This window comes from Musa acuminata, chromosome BXJ3-2 (genome assembly GCF_036884655.1).
Source record: "Musa acuminata AAA Group cultivar baxijiao chromosome BXJ3-2, Cavendish_Baxijiao_AAA, whole genome shotgun sequence".
NCBI lineage: Eukaryota > Viridiplantae > Streptophyta > Magnoliopsida > Zingiberales > Musaceae > Musa > Musa acuminata.
The window spans coordinates 18312749-18330128 of record NC_088350.1 but is presented as its reverse complement, the minus strand read 5'-3'; the positions used below and the strand labels follow the sequence as shown (position 1 = coordinate 18330128).

The window sequence follows — 17380 nt, the reverse complement described above, 5'->3', positions numbered from 1 at the left end:
AAACTCAACGCTTTGGACTTTTACAAATAGGTTATCTCTTTTTTATATTTTTCAAAAGTCATTCGTTTTTTATTATAATATATGAAAATATCTCGTTAATAAAACTATCGGAGTTCCACCCCGTTGGAAAGGTGAATCAATTCAATCATCTGTATAAGATATATATTATCAATTATAGAATCTTTGAATAGATTTATAATATTTTTGATATTTTCACTCAAACACTAAGAGCCTATTCAAAACACTAAAAACTTAATATAAATTAGCTGATCTATAAAAAAAAAAAATTCAAATCAGCATCCTCATTGTGAGTGTAGGAATAAGAACAACTAAAAACTTTCATGTCAGTTATAACCTTTTTGAATAAGCTTATAATATCTTTGGCACATCTACAAAAATATGATAATAATAAAATTAGATTGATTCATCTCGACTGTACTTACTTATCTTATTATATATCTTATTTCGGAAATTATAATAAAAACACCATTCGTAAAATATATATATATATATATATATATATATATATATATATATATATAGTACTGTACACGTGGGAACTCTCGAAGCGGATTGGAAGAAACGTAGAAGAAAGGCAGCACAAATGTTCAACACAATCGACGGTCATGATTAGTCGACCCAAGTGCAAGTACTGTACACGATCAACCGTATACTCTCCCAAGCCACACGGATTCCGTGATATTTTTTGTGCCGAATTCCGTCCCGATAAAAGGCGTAGGTTTTGGCTCACCGAAACGAGGCTACATGGTCGGTCAGTTGTTTCCAGATTCCATCCCTCACACCGTCGTCAGCATCATCGTAGGTTTTGCTTAGCCGAAGGCAACCGCAACAGCAGCAAAGCGAGCGAGAGAACGAAACAAGCGAAAAAAAGCGTGTGAGCAAGTGGGCCAAACCGTCGCAGAATAGAGAGAGAGAGAGAGAGAGAGAGAGAGAGAGAGAGCAGTTGTCCCTTCTTCCATCCCTTCCTCTCCTCAGCCTTCCATCCTATTCCGCCTCCTCTTCCTCCTTCCTAAATCACGAAGATCTCCCTCCTTGCCGCCATCGCCTGTGCCGACGAACCCATCGAGTTGACCTTAATGATCATATAAATTCTTCCTCTGCCGTAAGAATTCTTTGTGCTCGGTACTTGTCCTCTTCATTTTTTGATCGGGTTACTGATATCAATTCGGAGTCTCTTAGGGTTCGAACTCATCGCAGTTTTCCCCTAATCTTGGATTGTAGGGCTTTCTTGCCCTCATCCTCCTTTTTTTTTCCCTTTGACCCCTTCTTCGGGAGCCTAGGGTTTGCCGTTCCTGATTGGGAGCGCTCGTCGTTTCTGGGTTTTTGACCCTCTCTTGGATGATTTCTCCTTTTTGATTGCTGGGTACTTCTTTTCTTCTGCTCTTTGAGTCGGTGCGGAGTTGGTGGTTTGCTGGGGGCCTTTTTTGCCTGGTATCCAGTCGTAGTGCCATCTCATGGATGTTGAAACGTTGAAATCTTGGCCCTCTTCTAGAGAGAATCGCGTTGAAGTTTAAGCAGATTCCACGTTTTCACTAGAGGTAGCTCTGCACAGTAGACGTTTTGGCAGAATAAAGCTTGCTCTTATATGATGCTAATTTAGATTCCACGGCAGTGGTATAACAACAAGCTTCACCTTTCTTTCGGGCGAAGTTGTGCGATAGGCTTCTTCCAAGGACATATTTTGTACATGAAATAACACTCGTTGTATGCATAGGTTATAGATCATATTCACAAGTAGAGGGTTTTTACTGTATATAGATAATGGTCGGTGCCAGAGATGGAGCAAGGTGAGCCAGCATTGGTTCCACAGTGGTATAAATTAGCAAACGGGAACACATCCAACACTGCCCTGCGAACCAGCTCTTCCATACGATTTGGTATCTGTTACTCTACAATCATTATGATGCTATTTGTTATTTTCATGCATATTTCTTTTTTTTTATTCTATCATCGTATACTTTTCTGCTAATTCAGTGTTTTGATTCCCATAGATGAAAACGGTGTAGGACTTGGCTCGAGAAATAGATTACTCAGAGACCAAGATAGGAACTTGCGGAGGAGTTTGAGCTCTAATGGTTCTGTGATTCATGATAAAGGTAGCTCTGGTAAATCCCAGGCTTACAGTAGTTTTCGAAGATCTCGTGATAGAAACCTGGAGAAGGATTTTGATTTATTTGATAGGGAAAACAGGTCAGTTTTGGTTGACAATGAATTTGACCATCTTGATTCACTTATTGGAGTTAGGGGTGAAAAGGATGCCTTAAGACGCTTGCAGTCCATGGTAGCAGGAAGGCAAGTTGACTCGCGGTCTAAAAGACTTGGAAGTAATGCAAATGGCAATGCTCCGTTTGGGGGAAGTGTAATAGGAAGTTTTAGCAAAACCTGCTTCGAGAAAGACTTTCCATCCCTTCAAGCTGAGGGAAGGCAGGGCCTTTCAGATGCAAGTGGTGTATCAACCCCTGGTCTTAGAACTGCTGTTCAGAGTCTGCCCTTTAGTTCTCCTTTTATAATTGGAACATCTGCTCTGGCAGAAGTACCAGTAAAAGTTGAAACTAATGGTAATGTACTCTCTCCCGTTGCACAAGTTGCTCCCATTAGTCAGGCATCTGCAACAGGAAGCACTATGACCGGATTAAACATGGCAGAGGCACTCGCTCAGGTACCATCCCAAGTTGGTAGCACTCCTCAAGCAATATATAGAATGGGATAGTGGTTGCTTGTTTCTCTTTTAGGAGATTGTGTTAACATGACATTTAGTTTCTTAATTATTTTGCAGTTATCTGTTGACACTCAGAGGATCGAGGAGCTTACGTTAAAGAAGTGCAAGCAGCTAATACCCATGACACCTTTGATGCCTAAGGCCTTGGTATGATAACCTCCTAGTTTCTTGGAAAGACAGGATTTCTTACTTTGATACATTGAATCTATTGTGTTGCTTTTTTCCTCATTTCTTTTTATTTTGTAGTCTCTAATGAGATGAATCTCCTTTGAGCCTATGCTTCATGTTGACCTATAATTTCTGTAGTGAGATGAGTTAGCATGTCTTTGAATTCAATGATAAGATATTATTTATCCATTCTAGTAGCCATTTAAAATGGGACAAGAGTTTGGATTAACTTTCTAAGTAATTCAAACCATTATATATGCTGCATGAGGAAGCTTGTGGTAAATTCTGAAAACACAAGCATTGGATTAGGATGCTGTATGTCTTCTGCCGTAGGTAAATCAGTTGTACATGTGCTGTGATGTAACATGAATTTTATGCAATAACGTATTTGTAATTTGTGAACATTTCATTATGGTATGCTACTTCAAACGTGCATTGTTTAGTTGCATATACTGTACTTTTCTAAAGACAGATTCAAGTGATTCTGAACATTGGATTGTAGGTTTTGTTAAGCGTAGTAGTACATTAACATTATATGTAGGAGTTTGCCAGTTGGTTGGTATTTTTTATCTTAATGGAATAGGTTTTTTCTTTAAGACTGACAAATTTTGCTTGTCTGCTATAGGAGTTCAAAAGATCATAACAAAAGATATTATTTTGAACTCTCCAAATTTTGAATGTTATGTGAAAGCAATGTGTTTATATTTTGTTCATTTGGCTATTTTTAGAAAGTCTATGTAGTCCTTGTATTTTTGGCCATGTTCCCATTAGATTATCTCCTTTTTTGAATTCAAGGTAGAGCCTGGTGATTCTGAACTTTGGAATGTAGGATTTGGCAAGCTTGGAGTACACTAAATGACCTGTAAGAGATTGCCGGTTGATTGGTATCTTTTATCTTAATGGAGTAGGCTTTATTCTTAAGACAAAAAGGCTGCTTGCCTACTGCATAAATACAAAATAAATAGCTATTATCTTAAGCTTTCAGATCTAAATGCTAAAATATAAACAATGTGATGTAGGAGCAATTTGGTTTGTGTTATTAAATAAATTTTTTAGTTTTGAGATATTTTTGCATTTGTCATAAGTTGCCATCTACTCAAGGTAAAGAAAAAGGAAACAAATATAGGAGAAGTGGAAGAAATCAAATTTATTATTGATTGAAGATTGCAAATCTTGATCGAAGATCTTAAATATTCATCTCTACAAAGATAGAAGTCTATCTATCAATAATATCATCAAGAAAGGAAGGTTATCTCTCAAATCAAGTCAAGAGTATTATCTTCTTTAAAGGATGGAATAGATCGTATATTTGATTTGATGTGATTATAATTTTTCTTATTTCTGTAATTTTCTTTTTATCTTTGTATTTAAGCCTATAAAAAGAGCTAGAACATTATAATAGATGAATTAGAAATGGATAAATGAAATGAGTTCTTTTCCCACCTTGAGTGTGAGTGGTACGAGGCCACATTTTTCCTCCGATAGCATGATTCCATCATCCACGTGCGAGATGTGCGGAGGTGCGAGGCCTTTATCATGTCCTTGAGCCAAAGTGAGTCGGGTAGTTATCCCTTTGTTTTTTTATTATCTTTCAGTTACTATCTTTTATTCCTCTCTTTTACGATCCTCTATTATCAACAAGAAAATATTCTGCTCCTCTTGTCGTACATTACAATGTATTTGTCCCTTGTTCAAAATTTCAAATTTTAGAATGTTTTTGGTCATCTGTCTCCTGTTATTCTATCTGAGCGATACATAATTTTCTAACTTTTTTCCTAATTTGGGCTAGGTTCACAATTGTCAATGCCTTTGTTTAGAAGTTTCAAAGTAGAAAGTTTAAATTATGAAATTTTGGGAAATTCAGTTTGTACTAATGCAAACTGTCAATTATGATCCTACGTTCCATATCGCCACTATGATATAGGTCGGATCTTGCTTTCTGAGCATGTGCACAAGTTGACATTCGTGTGCAAGCCCATGTTGCCTCCCCTCTCCTCTTATGGATGCAATTATCTTCTTCTCTCCCCGCTCCCTCTCCTTTTTTATCCGTCTCCACCTCTCGATACGAGTTCTCATGCCCACCATCACGATATCTCCTCCTCCAACTCATGTGGCAGTACCTCTCTTTTTAGGGCTCTCTCTCTCTTTAGTTGAACCCTTGCTGCCTCTCTTTCTTTCTCTTTTTTTCTCTTGCTCTCAATAGTCTTGAAGGCTAGTGGTACAACCCCTTGTCGTTCTCTACATCTCTTCAACAAAGTCACCCTCCTCTCTATCCTCGCTCTTCCTCGATGGCTCACGATAGCGTCGATGATTTATTAGAGACTTAGCTGGAATTGTCGAAGTTATGAGACACTCTTGAATTATTTGTTCGTAAAGCGTCAACCTAAGAGCAACCTCGTACATGTCTTAAAGGACCTGCAAAAGAAAGTTGATTAACTTAAGAAAACGAGTGGAGAACAAGTCTCAACGTCTCGTAAAAGAAGGTAGTTTACAAGCAATTCAGTAAGCACTTGGTGTGTGAGAGAGAACAAAGTGGAAGAGAAAAACAAAGATTTTAGAAGGTAAAATAATGGTCACAAGTCGACAAGGTAGCTTATAAGCAATTCAGCAAAAACTTGGTGTATTAGAGAGAACAGAGAGGATAGCTTACAAGCAATTCAGCAAACACTTGGTGTTTGTTGAATAGTCACAAGTCTTGATGTCTCGCAAAAGAATAGTCACAATACTCGACGTCTCACAAAAGAGGGTTGCTCACAAGCAATTCAGCAAACACTTGGTGTATAAGAGAGAACAGAGAAGAAGAGGAAAACAAGAGTAGTCACATGTCGACAAGGTAGCTTATAAGCAATTCAACAAACAGTTGATGTATCTGAGAGAATAGAGAGGGTAGCTTACAAGAAATTCATCAAACACATGGTGTTTACTGAATAGTCACAAGTCTTGATGTCTCGCAAAAGAAAAGTCACAAGTCTCTGACATCTCGCAAAAGAGGATAGCTTATAAGCAATTCGGCAAACACTTGGTGTATAAGAAAGAACAGAGAAGAAGAAGAAAACAAGGACTTTAGAAGGCAAAAGAATTGTCGCAAGTCATAATAGACAGAGATGAAAAGGAAAACAAGGTATGATCTTGCCTTCTGAGCGCTTGCACAAGTCAACATTTGTATGCATGCCCACGTTGCCTCCCCTCTCGTGGATGCAAGTATTTTCTTCTCTTTCCGCTCTCTCTCCGTTTCCCTCTCCTTTTTTATCCCTCGCCACCTCCCGTTGCTGCTAGTTCTCATGCCCACCATCGTGATGCCCCCTCCTCTAACTCATGTGGCAGTGCCTCCCTCTTTGGGGCTCTCTCTCTCTCGATATCTCTCAATAGTCTTGAAGGATATCGGTACAATGCCTTCTCGTCACTCTTTGCATCTCCTTAACAGAGTCACCCTCCTCTTGGCTCTCTATCCTCGCTCTTCCTTGATGGCTCTTGATAGCATCGATGATCTATTAGAGACTTAGCTTGAATTGCCTAAGTCGTGAGACACCCTTGAGTTATCCATTCGTAAAGGGTCACCCTAAGAGCAATCTCGTATAGGACTCGAAGGACCTACACAAGAAAGTTGGTTAGCTTAAGAAAATAAGTGGAGGTTAAGTCTTGATGTCTTGCAAACGAGGGTAGTTTACAAGCAATTCAGTAAACACTTGGTGTATTATAGAGAACAGAGAGGAAGAGGAAGCCAATGACTTTAGAAGGCAAAAGAATAGTCACAAGTTAACAAACATTGCTCAATAGAGTGCTAGGCATGTAAGACGAGTTTTTGTATGCTCTACATGTGAACTTGTGTTTCTAAACAATGCCCAACACTACCCCAAAGCCCCATCCAATCCTGTGCCACCCGGGTGGTTCTAGGGTCCTGAGTTGGTTGACATTTCGTACCACATCACAGTCTATAGAATACTAAGCTATTTTGGGGCAATTTTTATATTGGTGAGCTTCTCATTTTGCTCGAGCGGACGCCTAGCATCTCGAGCTATTTGGAGGGTAGGCACCTTTTAGTGCCTAGCTGCTTTCACAAGACTGGTTTAATATGCAGATGAACCAAGTTGACCTAAATCTTTTTAGGCTTGCTCCATCAAGGCAGCTTCACACTGTCATATTAGTGTTTCTTGATTCTTAGAGACTCTGCTCATGACTCCTATTTGGTTTTTGTTATATAATGATCATTGAGCATTTCTATCAATAAGGTTATAGAGAACTAACCTATTATATATATTTTTATTGAGAGATTTAAACAAAAAAATTACAACTAACCTAATGTCAGTCCCCTTCGAGTTGGGTAATTAGTTTCTAGCCAAGTGATTTTGTAAATAAGATTTTACTAAAGATTTGGCAGCAAGTTCTGTATATTTGACTATGCCTAATCTAAAATACAACTATTTTATAGCCTTCAAAAGTAATTGAGGATTCAGAATCATCATGCTTTATTTGAATTGGCGAGTCTGATGATTCTTTGCTACTCATATGTTTGAACATCTTGGCTGTGTATGGATGGTTTAGGCTGGTTTTCAACCATTAGTAGTTCCATCATGATTGCTTATGACTGACTCCGGCTTGATTTTTGGCCAATCTCAGGTTGATTGTGAATAATCCTTTTCAGGATTGAATCTAGTCAATTTGACCAAATCATCCTAAATTTGAGCCTAAATTCTAGTAATTTTTTAATTCAAATTTTGGATTAATGAACCATGCTCAGAGGTCTTTTGGATTGCAGAATAATTGCAGTATATGATTGCAATTTAGATCATGCAAGTAGAGTTCCTTTGAAAATTCTCCCCTTCTATAAGATGAGCAAAACAAAAGGGGTATTACCAAACCAAGCGTAAGTGCAAATATTGGTAAATTAACCATTATCTACAAGCTTCCATAAACTATTTCAATATTATTAAACAAACCACAAAAAGATCTTCTGGACACATTAGGAGAACTCACTTTTCAAAGTTCAGATTGCCATATTCTGCATTATTAACTTGAACACAAAGAAGCTTCTCATTATTAAGAATAGGGATAGTTATTTTCACCTAAACAGGTTTCTTATCCACATGAATATCTCTAATCCTCATCCCACCCAAGTTTTTAGGATTGCCAACTCCCACCCAACTAATGAAAGCAGGCTTATGGCTAAAGGAATGAGAACTTTGAAAAGCCCCTAGACACTTTTTTAATACTCTTTAACTCTCAAGAAGTTCTTCAGTCACTCCAACATTGTACAATGTATAGGTAGATATAGCATTAATCACAACATTAACAGATTTACTAGCCTGAGTGATGAGACTTTTGTATCATCCTTAAATTTTTTGATTGGCCTTGTCCACCAACTGTTGTAACCAATCAGCTAATCTACTAGGGGTAACATATGAACTAAGAACCTAAATACTTCATAGGCTAAGCCCTTTAATTTCAAGAGAATTATGAATGAGATGCTTAGTGGAAGGGTCACAATTTTTAGGTGGGAAAAATCAGATTTGCCTTTGCTAATCTTGAGGTCAATGAGACAAAAAAAAATGTCTTAGAGTCTTGATCACATCATTACAAGACTTGTTACCTATTACCTACAGAATGTCACATGCATATATCAGATGAGAAAATTTCACTCCTTCGACAATCAAAGTAGAGATCCATCTACTATCCACCATATCTTTATGAATGCTTGAAAAGATATGTTAGACTCTGATAAATATGGAGAAAGTATCACCTTGTCTTGCCCTTCTACTTGACTGAAATCAGTTATACATAATTTCATTAATTAAATAGGCGGAGGGAGAGGAAATACAAGCCATAATCCATCTGATCATCTTAATGTGAAGGTTCAACATAAGTGAGAATATGTTCAATGGCTTTCCAAGATAACCTATCGTAAGCTTTTTCCATTTCAAGGCTGATTAAAGTTATGGGACTTGCTATAGTAAGAGACAGGATGGACGAGCACTTAGTAATAAAGATGTTGACATGTATATTCCTACAAGGGACAAGGGAATATTGTTTTTCGATAACCAACTATTCCAAGTATTTTTTGAGTTTTTTAATCTAAGACTTTAGGAAAGAGTTAAAAGACATTAGAAAGGGGTATATATCTAAGATTCTTAATTTTGATGCTTTTGATCTTCTTAGAGATAAACAGAAGGTAGGCCTTACCCTAGCTCTAATAAATGTGGATCTCATTAAAGAATTCAAATTCTCGCTTAAAGAATCCTAATAACGTTTGAAGAATTCCACAATTATCAGGATCATGACTTTTACCAAGTTCCACTTGAAACAAAGCATCATGAATTTCGCAAAAGGATAACCTCTCACAAATGATCTGATGTGTACTACCATCCAAGCTACAGCCCATTGTACAAGCCTTCCATCCATCAAGACAGAATTTCAAGACAGAATTAGTCACGATCTGCCTAGAGCTCCTTATACCATTTGGTGAAATAAAGGTCAAAGTCCTCTATCATAAAGCATGCCATCATCCTCTGGGGAGATAAGAGTGAGTGGTGTTCAATCTTCTCCTTCGCTGATCCACTGATATTTTGCTTTGGTCCTCTAGTATGCATTTATATATTGAAAGCAATTATCTTATTGTAAAACAACTGAATGCAACCCTCAATTGGTGAAGTTATGTAAGCTCTTTTTCTCTTCAAGGGTGGATATTTCCTAACGATAGCATTATTCATTCTATCAAGATTGGGCTCCCTTGCACCAGATTAAGAGGATCCACACCTAGGTTATTATCTCTCCGTATATCCTAAATTTTATCAGAGAGTTCAGAAAAATTGAACCAGTGAGGCATAAACCTAAATATTTTAGTTCTTTTAGGGTTCCTATTAGCAAGGCCTGACTTCATCAAGATGGAGTGAATAATCAGAGAAAACCCTAGGGAGATTGTGAATTGTGACACTTCTGAAACAGGATAATCAGTATTCATTAACAAAGTCTTTGTTGAATCTATCAACGACCCTGGAGGTTCCAAAATGGTTATTACCTCAAGCTAGAAGACCATCAGAGGAAATAAATCACAAAATACTTAACAGATTTAGAAAGAGTAATAGCCTGCCTCTAGCTTTTTCTTCTGGACACCAAGGAATGTTGCTAAAATCACAATTATTGAGTTATCTCCATAAAAAATTACGAGTAGTGAGGACAACACTTGCATAAATGACAATTAAGAACTAAGTGGTCTTACTAGTTTCTTCCATTACTATGTTAATGGATTGAGTACTACTGCCAAGTGAATCATAAGCATCTAAAACCTTCCAAGCCACCAAAATTTCTCATAAATGGCCTTTGTCAGCTTCAAAAGTCCCTTCCCACTTCACTCCCACTTTGAGAAGGAATCAGACATGGAGGTGCTAAACCTTTTAATGATGCCATTAAGATGAACAGAACTTTCTCTCTTATTAGCACCTCTATATTTCCAACAAATAATGTTATAAATAAGTTGCAAGGTCATCTTTTTCCTCTTGGCACATAACCAAGTTCTTACACTCTATGCTAGATTTATTTTTATGCATCTATTGTTTCTTGGTTTTTTTTGTTTAAAGAAACTAAAAAAGGATTGATGGCCCAAAAGAACAATTCTTTGTCGTTTTAGAGCTGCCTTTAGGCGTGTACCAGCATCTTTAGTAAGAAGAAAGCCTCTTCTAATAAGAAGCCATCATCTTCCACAAGTCCTCTTGCTTTTCTTGAAGGAATGATAGCATTATCTACCAAATCATCGAAGGTCAACTATGCCCTTGACCCCTCCATTGCTGGTCGCAATCGCTTTGCCCTCTTGCTTGTTGCTGATGGAAACCAAAAACAAAAATGTTTCAGAGGCCCTCCCCCTTTGCCTCCTCAAGCTTGTTTGTCGCTAGAGTTGCAAAGTGGTTAGGTGACTATCAGACCATCTTTTGCCTTGTTACACGCACCAGACATAGAGCTTTCTTCTTTTCCCCTCATAGAAGACCAGAAAAGACAGCTTTCATCTTGATATAGAAATACCATTAAGTGACTTATGATATAGAAATACCATTATGTGAAACTATGAAAATAAGATATGATAAGACACAAATACATCAATAAGAACACATATTAGGTTTGTATCTTTATTTTATTGTGTTTTTTATTGAAAAAAATATGGCTAAGCATGAAGGATCTGATGAATTAAAAATTGATTCATTTGAATTTGTCAATTTGATGATTAATAAATGTTTTAAACTTTTTTTGCATATTTTGAAGGTTAAAATATGTAGTTATGGAACATGATACATGAAAAGAATATCTAGCAAATATTGCTGAACCGTATTTAGGAAAATAAGTTATTTACGAATTAAATATAATGCCCAAAAATATTGAGAAAGTAAAGAATTGTAAAAAGAGAAGGTGGAATCATTATTTTATTAATTTTAAGATAATGCTTAATGCAGGTAATGCCATACAACCCATCTCATATCATATATCCATCTTGTCATTTTTTTCTAAAGATTTTATTCCAGAATAACAGAGTTCTCATTTAGACACAGTTTGTAAATTTACAATGTGGTACAATACATCAGCCATGTGACTTCATTTCTGGCACTTTTTTAAAATGCAAATTGGATACTATAGTTGAAAAATCTTGTTAGGATGGTTCATACTATAATATGATTTAAGTGTGTTTTGTCTTGTAGTTTGTTCTTTCTCTGCACACACTTTTTCTTCTGTTTGTAAAGGCAATAGTTTTTCTTTTTGTTGATTATTTGTGTTTCGAAGGTTTGTTTGTTTGCTCATGATCATGTATTTCTTTCAGAGTTGCAACTCATCAGAAAAGACAAAGTCAAAACTTGCAATTGGTGGAGATTATAGTTCTCCCACTAAGGTTGGCCAGCGGTTGCATGTGAACCTTACTGTTGGCACAATGGCTAGATCTGACATTGCAAAGACATCTCAAACAGGAAATTTTCAAGTTCTTAACCGAGAGAAGAAAAATGTCTCCCCTGCTGCTAAAGATAGCTCAAATGTTGGCAAACCTATGAACCCCATTGGCGTTGCTCCATCTGCCGTGGTCCTTCCTTTGAAGAGTCCAACTGACCAGAATCTTAAAGTTGATAACAATGGTGCCTTATCTCATACCTCCTTTGGGGAAAGAAAACTCCTTACCCATGCTCAGAATAGGAATGATTTCTTCAATTTACTAAGGAAAAAATCATCTAGTAGTTCAAGGGCTATTCTAGAGCCAACCTCTGTTGACCTGACATCAAAATTGGATAAGTCGGAAGAAGACAACCTGCAAATCACTTCCCCCACCACCATGGAAAATAACAACCTCTCAATGGTATCTGACTTGGATTGCTCGACGGAGATCAGAAATTGTACGAATGGAGATTTTTGTGCCTCTGATGAGTCCAAGAGATTTTCGACTAACAATGGAGAAACTAATGGTTGTGCGGACATTGTTGTCGATCCAGAAGAAGAAGCCTTCTTACAGTCGCTTGGATGGGATAAAAATGCATGGGAGGAAGCTCTGACCAAGGAGGAGATTGAAGCCTTCCTTAAGAAGGTAAAGAAGCTTTCTTATGTATGCTAAGGATCTTCTCGTTTGTGCTTAGGCATGGTCATCCATAGCATTGTTTTGTGGGTTTTCTTCCTACTTACATAGTTTTATTTCCGATAGCATCCTATTCTCGGTACGAGAAACAGAGACCATTGAAGCTCGTGCCTAGTGATATGCACGGGGGCAACTTGCCTGGTGTAGACGCATGAAGAAATGCTGGTAGTCAGCTGGCTTTCTGAAAGTGATTTCTAATTGCTTGCTGTTTAGAGGGTTGAAATATGAGTTGGAAATATAGGTTGATGAAAAAGAAGAGTGGACTTTTATCCTTCAGCTGCCAAAATGAATTCTAAAATGCAGAATAAGATTTATATAATCACTTTGGTTTATGGGGCTATGGCATTTTGTAGAGGTTTCTCTTTTGGCGTGATGAAATCACTGGGCATCTGAAAAAAAGGTAAATTTGGAAAAATGATCTTTGTAATTAATTAATTGAGATGTCCTTTCACCATTTATATGTTCTAATGGTCTCTGGCATTTGTTTCTTCTGACTTTTATCAATCTTCTGAATAGAAAATGCCTATAAGAAATTCTGTTTACATTTTGTACAAAGGCTGATGCATGCTGAGTGGAAATTGGCATATAAAAAAGTTCCACCTCCTTAGCAAATTACCCTGATCTCGCATAAATCTTAATCAAATACATATATTTGTCATAGAATAAGTATATGCTTAGTAAAGTCGACCACCAAGTTATCAAAGTATTTAAAAGATTAGTTATACCCAACTGTTTTAATTATCTAGATTTTGATAGGTAACATTGAAGCACATATTTTTCACATTTTTGAACCGCCAGGCAAGCGTGTCTTGTTGTAAGCTTGCTTCTGTTGCCGCCTTATGTAATGCTTACGTATATAATAAGGTTGTGGTAAAATGAGGTCATCCAGACATGTCGAACAATGTTTGTACAAATTCAATCGTTAAAAGAATCCTAGTGGGGGCATTGAGGCATCAAGTCCGATTTACCTTTCCGTGGAGACTTTCTAGATGGAAGGAAGGCCATCATCTCCATCGGACATGTTTCACAATGTCTACAAGAAGCCTGAACTCCGATGTAATAGTTACCTTGTGCCTGGGGATAGAAAAGACCGAATTTTATATATTCAAGGCCAAATTTCTCAAAACACTAATATCTTCTTTTTGTTGTTTTCCTCATTTTCGTTTCTATTTATTCGTGTAGAACATTCTATTTATTCATCTAGAACATTCGCCCTATTTATCATTATGGTTTTTTTTATCGTTTATCACCTTAACTCTTATCCCGTCACTATCGCCCCTCGTCTATCATTATCATCGCAACGAAAGAGATAGGGGGTCTCATGAGAGGGTGATCGACAACGATTTAAACATGTTAAAGCCCGTTATAGCTTAGGCCTATGCGAGCTAACCTTGAAGTCGTCATCATTATCCTCGACCTCCACTTCTCTTTGATGCCTCCTCCCTCTTGTATTATACTTCTCGAGGCTCAATCTTAAGTGCTTCACTATCACTCATTATGACATTGCCATAGCCAGTGAACAGAAGTTGAAGATGATCATGCTCTCGCACATCCCTAGAAGCCATTTTTTCTTACATTAACAATAATAGATGACGATTGAAGATGAAGGGACAAGGCTGCAATAGATGAGGGTAAGGGTGGAGGCGATGAAGCCCCTAATTGTGTCGAGATTTAGGGAATGAGAGGAGACATGAAGAAAAGAGTGTTAAACGTGATGGGTGAAGATAGATAGTAGGGTGGAGATAATGGGTAATTTCATCTTTTATGAAACAAAGGTACTCCAGGAGAACAAATGTGGATGTTAAATAAGATTTTTTTTTGATAATTTCTCTAATAATCAATAAGGGTGATTTTCCTAAAAAATAACCCATATTTTGGGTTTTTTCAATTTGTATCTCCCATTTTATTATTTTTTAAATAGTACCCCTTATTTAAAACATACCCAAATAGCCCCTCAAAATTTTCTTGCCTATGTTTTGGTGATTATAATAAAAAAACCTATAAAGCCAACTCATTCAAAAATACTGTAAATGATCTAAATGGATTCTTAACCTTGACCAAATTAACTACAAGCCTAAAAATATAATATTATAATTGTCTATGAACAATTTGTTGAATCCTAGATTTTGATGATTAAATCAATTAATAAAGTTAAGATCTAATATGCGTATGAGTGACACAGGACTAACTTCGATCAAGGAAATGTAATTCAATTAAAGTAGGAAGAAAAAAATGTTGGGCCGGAGTGGAACATGTCTGAACGTCGGACCGGAGGAATGGTCGACGTGTCGGAAAGACTTTGTGCCATGAGTTTGAGCATCAGGCCGAAGGATGATGATTAAATCAATTAATAAAGTTAAGATCTAATATGCGTATGAGTGACACAGGACTAACTTCGATCAAGGAAATGTAATTCAATTAAAGTAGGAAGAAAAAAATGTTGGGCCGGAGTGGAACATGTCAGAAGATTAAACGTCGGACCGGAGGAATGGTTGACGTGTCGGAAAGACTTTGTGCCATGAGTTTGAGCATCGGGCCGAAGGATCGGACATTGCACCAAGGAGATTGGAAGTTGCGGGAGTCAACATGCCAATTGGGCAATACGCCGAAGGAAAGGACGATGCACCGAAGGATCGAATGAAGTGCTGGATAAACCAATGACATGCTGAATAACATAGGATTCATGCTTATAATCATGTGTCTAGATCGAGTTAGTTTATGTCTAATTGAGTCAGTTTTGAGGTGAAACAATGTCAACTCAATTATGGGCCAATTGAGTCTGAGTTAGGGCTATTTTGGGTCAAGTGGAATGCTCATTCGGTCACCCTTAAAAGGGCTAGGCGATAGCACCACTAGACTAGGCGATGGTACCGCCCAGATAGTGGACCACCGCCTAGATAGTCTCTTAGATTGTGTTAGGTGGTGGAACCGCCCAGTGTCAGACTAACAGGCGGTGGTACTGCTAGTTGTCAGTTTGGTAGGCGATGGTACCGCCCAGTACTGATGGTGGTACTGCTAGTACCTCGAAAACCTAAGGATTTGAATTTTAGTTTTAATTTTTGAAGTCATTTGGTGTCTATAAATACCTCACAAATTCTTGCTTAGGCACATCAAGAAAGTAGAATAAAAACTCTGTGCTTCTAAGGTTGTAAACTCTTTTAAAGTTTAGAGACCCTCCTCCCAGAGCTTAAAGATAGTCGTAAAGAAGGTGTGTGATGGAATACTTGTAAAAGAGGGGTGTAAAGGTGTTGAATCTCGGATTTTGAACTAAATAATTTGATTTTATTAGAAGGGAGTTAGGGATGTTAAATTGTCTAAATGCATGAGTTTATTGTATTTCTTTTCCGGACTATCTTCCTCTTAATTCATCTCATGAATAGGGCTTTCATGAAATCCGGAATATTAATCTACTTGGTATCAAATTTATTTTATACAAACTTAATGATTTTTTTTTATACACTTTGTCCCTTCACTCATGGAATTAATTGACAAATGTATCTTTCACGGATTTCACTCGTGAATTTTTAATGAGAAATGGATTTAATTTCTGAAGTTTTATTCGTGAATTTTTTTCATATGATGTTCCCTTCCCATGAATTCTTCCTTACTCTTCTCATGAAAGAAGAATTTTTATGAATGTTTAGTATGAGATGATTACTTGCAAAAAATGGAGATTTAATTTCATAAATGGAGATATAATGTATTTTATACATTATAGATGATTCCTTCCTTACCTTTCTTTCTCTTCTTCTTATTTTTATGACAAAGGAAGAAAGTAACTTACACATATAAAGAAGAACAAAAAAGTCCTTGAGTAAAATGTTAGCTTATCCAAAAAGGAAGCAAGTAAAAACTTGGTTATCTATAATGTATAAAATATTTCAAGTAAAGTTTTTGCTTATCTTCCTTTATGGTTTGGATAAATTAGTGTGAAACTTAAATTTTTACCACACTTGTATTGTTAAATTTATATTTCTAAATTATCTTTAAATTTTTACCACACTTGAAATTATCTTTTATCAAGAATTGTCATCTTGCTAAATTTCATATTCGAAATTTGTATCATATTTGAAAATGATGATTGTCTATCATCATTGACTTGAAAATGGATATCAAGCCTTGACATCATAAATACGTGATATCATATTTTGAATTGGTAAATCATGATAAGTATTATGATATGCATATTGATAAGTTTAAATGAATATAACTTATCGGTTTGATGCTTGAATTCAAAGACCTTGAATTCAAGTATATCTTTTCTCAAGTATGACATATAGATAAGGGGAGTTAACTCCGTCATCAATTGATTGTCATCATAAAAAAGGGGGAGATTATTGAATCTCGGATTTTGATGATGAAATCAATTAGTAAATTATTTGATCTAATCTATATGTTGAGATAAGTATGTAGGATTAACTACGATAACGGTAAGATATAAAGTAGATGTTGGGCCGGAGTCAAGATCGAGACTTTGTTGGGAGTCCAAACGTTCGTCGGAAGTTCTATCGGAATTAACCGAGAAGTCCAGGAGCATGCCAAAGAAGCTCATCAGAACTCGCCAAGAAGATCATCGTAAAGTCCAAGAGCTTGCCTAGAGTCCATTGGAACATTGCCGAAAGATCATCGAAAGTTCGCCGGAGGAACAATTGACATACCGGACCAAGATTATTTAGTTATGGTCTTAAATTATCGTAGTTAGAACTTAATGAGTTAGGATTGAGAGGTAATCCTACTAACTTAGTTAGGGGCCAACTAGGCCCTTAATAGGACTAAACTAGGCCGGTTGAAATAGCCCATTCAACACCTGAAGTCACGGCCGACGGGGCCTATAAATGCCCCATCTTTTTATGCATTAAAGGGCATGAAAGTGTGAA

The 17380-nt window shown here is 36.9% G+C and overlaps 1 protein-coding gene across 2 annotated transcripts; it reads left to right on the top strand.

The window, feature by feature from the left end:
• Positions 1-753: 753 nt before the first annotated feature.
• On the top strand, positions 754-13045 carry LOC135631840 (uncharacterized). 2 transcript variants are annotated; one of them, XM_065139816.1, is made up of 6 exons: positions 1854-1898; positions 2013-2211; positions 2310-2680; positions 2798-2887; positions 11706-12455; positions 12570-13045. In XM_065139816.1, the coding sequence occupies exons 2-6, from the start codon at positions 2109-2111 to the stop codon at positions 12603-12605; spliced, it is 1350 nt and encodes a 449-aa protein (XP_064995888.1). In that variant the 5' UTR covers positions 1854-1898; positions 2013-2108; the 3' UTR covers positions 12606-13045. The 2 variants fall into 2 exon arrangements, with proteins under 2 accessions (XP_064995887.1, XP_064995888.1); XM_065139815.1 differs by having other exon boundaries at positions 754-1898; positions 2013-2680.
• The last annotated feature ends 4335 nt before the right edge of the window (positions 13046-17380 follow it).

What these genes read in the sequence shown, in the direction of transcription:
- LOC135631840 (XM_065139815.1), top strand. Translation starts at nt 1,799, where the DNA reads ATGGAGCAAGGTGAGCCAGCATTGGTTCCACAGTGGTATAAATTAGCA. An exon ending in CTTTGATGCCTAAGGCCTTG is followed by an intron (nt 2,888 to 11,705) that starts GTATGATAACCT and finishes TATTTCTTTCAG; the next exon opens with AGTTGCAACTCATCAGAAAA. An exon ending in TTGAAGCCTTCCTTAAGAAG is followed by an intron (nt 12,456 to 12,569) that starts GTAAAGAAGCTT and finishes TATTTCCGATAG; the next exon opens with CATCCTATTCTCGGTACGAG.